General features: G+C 54.0%; 1 protein-coding gene across 1 annotated transcript; it reads left to right on the top strand.

Moving 5' to 3' along the window:
- Positions 1 to 1,891: 1,891 nt before the first annotated feature.
- Positions 1,892 to 2,065, top strand: SPRG_18691 (hypothetical protein; the record flags this gene model as incomplete). Its single annotated transcript, XM_012358132.1, has 1 exon — positions 1,892 to 2,065. A coding segment is annotated over one exon (174 nt), but the record flags the coding sequence as incomplete, so codon positions are not given.

Below are 2,065 nucleotides of genomic sequence, written 5' to 3'. Positions count from 1 at the left end.
GCGTCGACTCGGAGGCCATGTTATCCGACGGGGCAAAGCAGGTGTGCACCACACAGAGGCACAGGGAACGATCGCGGCGATGGCTTCGCTTCGAATATATTAATATTGTGCAAGAGCTAGCGAGTTGTATGCATCGGAATAAAAATACGGCGATCGCCTGTCTACAGGATGTTCTATGACCGGATACGCTGGCGTGACCAACGGGCTCGAGGAAGATCGCGTCAAGCGCAAGCAGGCGATGGCATGCATGGTCTCTGGGCGCACTGCGTGTCTTGTCGTTGGTGGACAAGGCGGGCGCTGGCGATGGAAGACGCACAAGACGTCCCTCTTGATGCCCTTGGCCGAAGTGCATTTTGATTTCCTGTCAAAACCAGTGGATGAAACGCTGGGATATACACTGTCCATTGTACACTGTATTTCAGATTCTGCTTTCGTAGCGAGTGGAAGCGAGCATACTATTTGAGTGCCTACAATATTAGTGTGTCGGTCCATCGCTTCCACCTCCAAAATGCGCTGACACAGCGAGGTACCTATGCATCGCGGCGTCGAAATCTAGCAGAGGTACGAGTATGAGTCATGTGTCAGGGTGGCCTCCTCCGTGTGCTGAGAGATCGAGGTTTCTGCTGCACAAGACAAGACTGACACAGTCGAGTGCCTCCAGAAGTCGCAATGTGCGTCGTTGTACGCAGCAGGTACAGAGCTTTCGCCTCGCTGCTTTATTCTTTACCGTAGAAAGGTCGTGGTTGGATCGACCAAAAGCATGTTGAAAACATTCTGTCGTGTGGGTGCGCCACGTCATGTGTGTGAAAGGGTGGTGTTTATTGGTGTTTATCGCGTCATTTCTCACTTTGTGGGAATTGATCGCTAAAAAACACACGCATTTCTCTACATACAATCAATTTTCACGTGAGTTTTATCCGTGTGAAAAGCCGCTCAATCCTCGAGCAAACAAAACAGAGCCCACTAGACCAATGCCACTAGACGGTCATTTAGACGTAAGTTGTCCTCCTTCGTCGAGTGCACTCCTCCTCCATACTCCACTGGCGAAGGCTCTACTATTTCATCGAAAGGAGCCTGCTGCCAGGTCCCGCTGGCAATAGGCGAGCTTTGCAGATTCACATCGACGCCTGCTGCGTACGAATACCGGTACCGCATTTCCGGTGCTCCTCGTTGACCGATATCAGTCACGGCGACATGATACTCTATCTCTGCCCTGTGTGCTTCAAGTCCTTGCCTTCAACTTCCTTGCCAGCTCTCTGCATCTCTGCGAGGCCCAGCATAGAGCGACTCTAAGAACAAACGACCTCCATTTTGAAAGGAAGCGCCACCAACGAAGCTGAAGGACGTCCATTCGGAAGTGCATCGTGTGATCTGGGTTCGCAATTGACTGGCTGATACTCGTCTGACTTCTCATCTTCTTTCAGCTGGATCCCGAAGTGAGGTGGAGAGCAGGTGGGTCATGTCCCGGAGTCGACGGTGACTTCCGGCTGTGGCAAGGCCGTCGACGGCGCGTCCATGCCATGTCCATAACATCTATCCTCCTCGCCTCTTGATCGAACTACTAGTACCGCGTTGCTTCCGTCGGCTGTAGCGACGCCCGCGCCTGTCGGCAAGTTGGCCGTCGACACCGTAATTCGCGTAGTCCGTATGCTGCTACAAACATGAAAGCCTGCATCCGCGTGCCTTCGACCAATCCACGCGCTGTATTGTACTCTTTATGCGAATAAAAAATAGAACCCACCAATCAGCGCGCTTCATGGCACCCAAAAGAGGTGGAAGTGCAAGCGGCGCCGCCCACCACAAATCGCGAAGTCATTGGCCGAGCCTTCGAGAAAGGGCGGGCCGACTTCGCCGTCGGATCCCAAGAGTCACAATCCAAAATCCCATCGTCATGGCAGCCATGAACGAAGCCTCGCCGCTCGTGCCGGCCAAGTCGGCGCCTCTCAACGAAGGCGCGCTGCGCGCCAAGACCAAGCTGCAGTGGGCCTGCCTCTTCGCGCTCGTCTTCATGTTTGCCGAAGTCGTCGGTGGCTTCATGGCCGGCTCGCTCGCCATCATGACGGAC

The sequence above is a fragment of the Saprolegnia parasitica genome (assembly GCF_000151545.1).
Source record: "Saprolegnia parasitica CBS 223.65 unplaced genomic scaffold supercont2.1386, whole genome shotgun sequence".
Lineage (NCBI taxonomy): Eukaryota > Oomycota > Saprolegniomycetes > Saprolegniales > Saprolegniaceae > Saprolegnia > Saprolegnia parasitica.
Note: the sequence above shows the minus strand (reverse complement) of the source record. Positions and strands in the feature narration are given on the sequence as shown.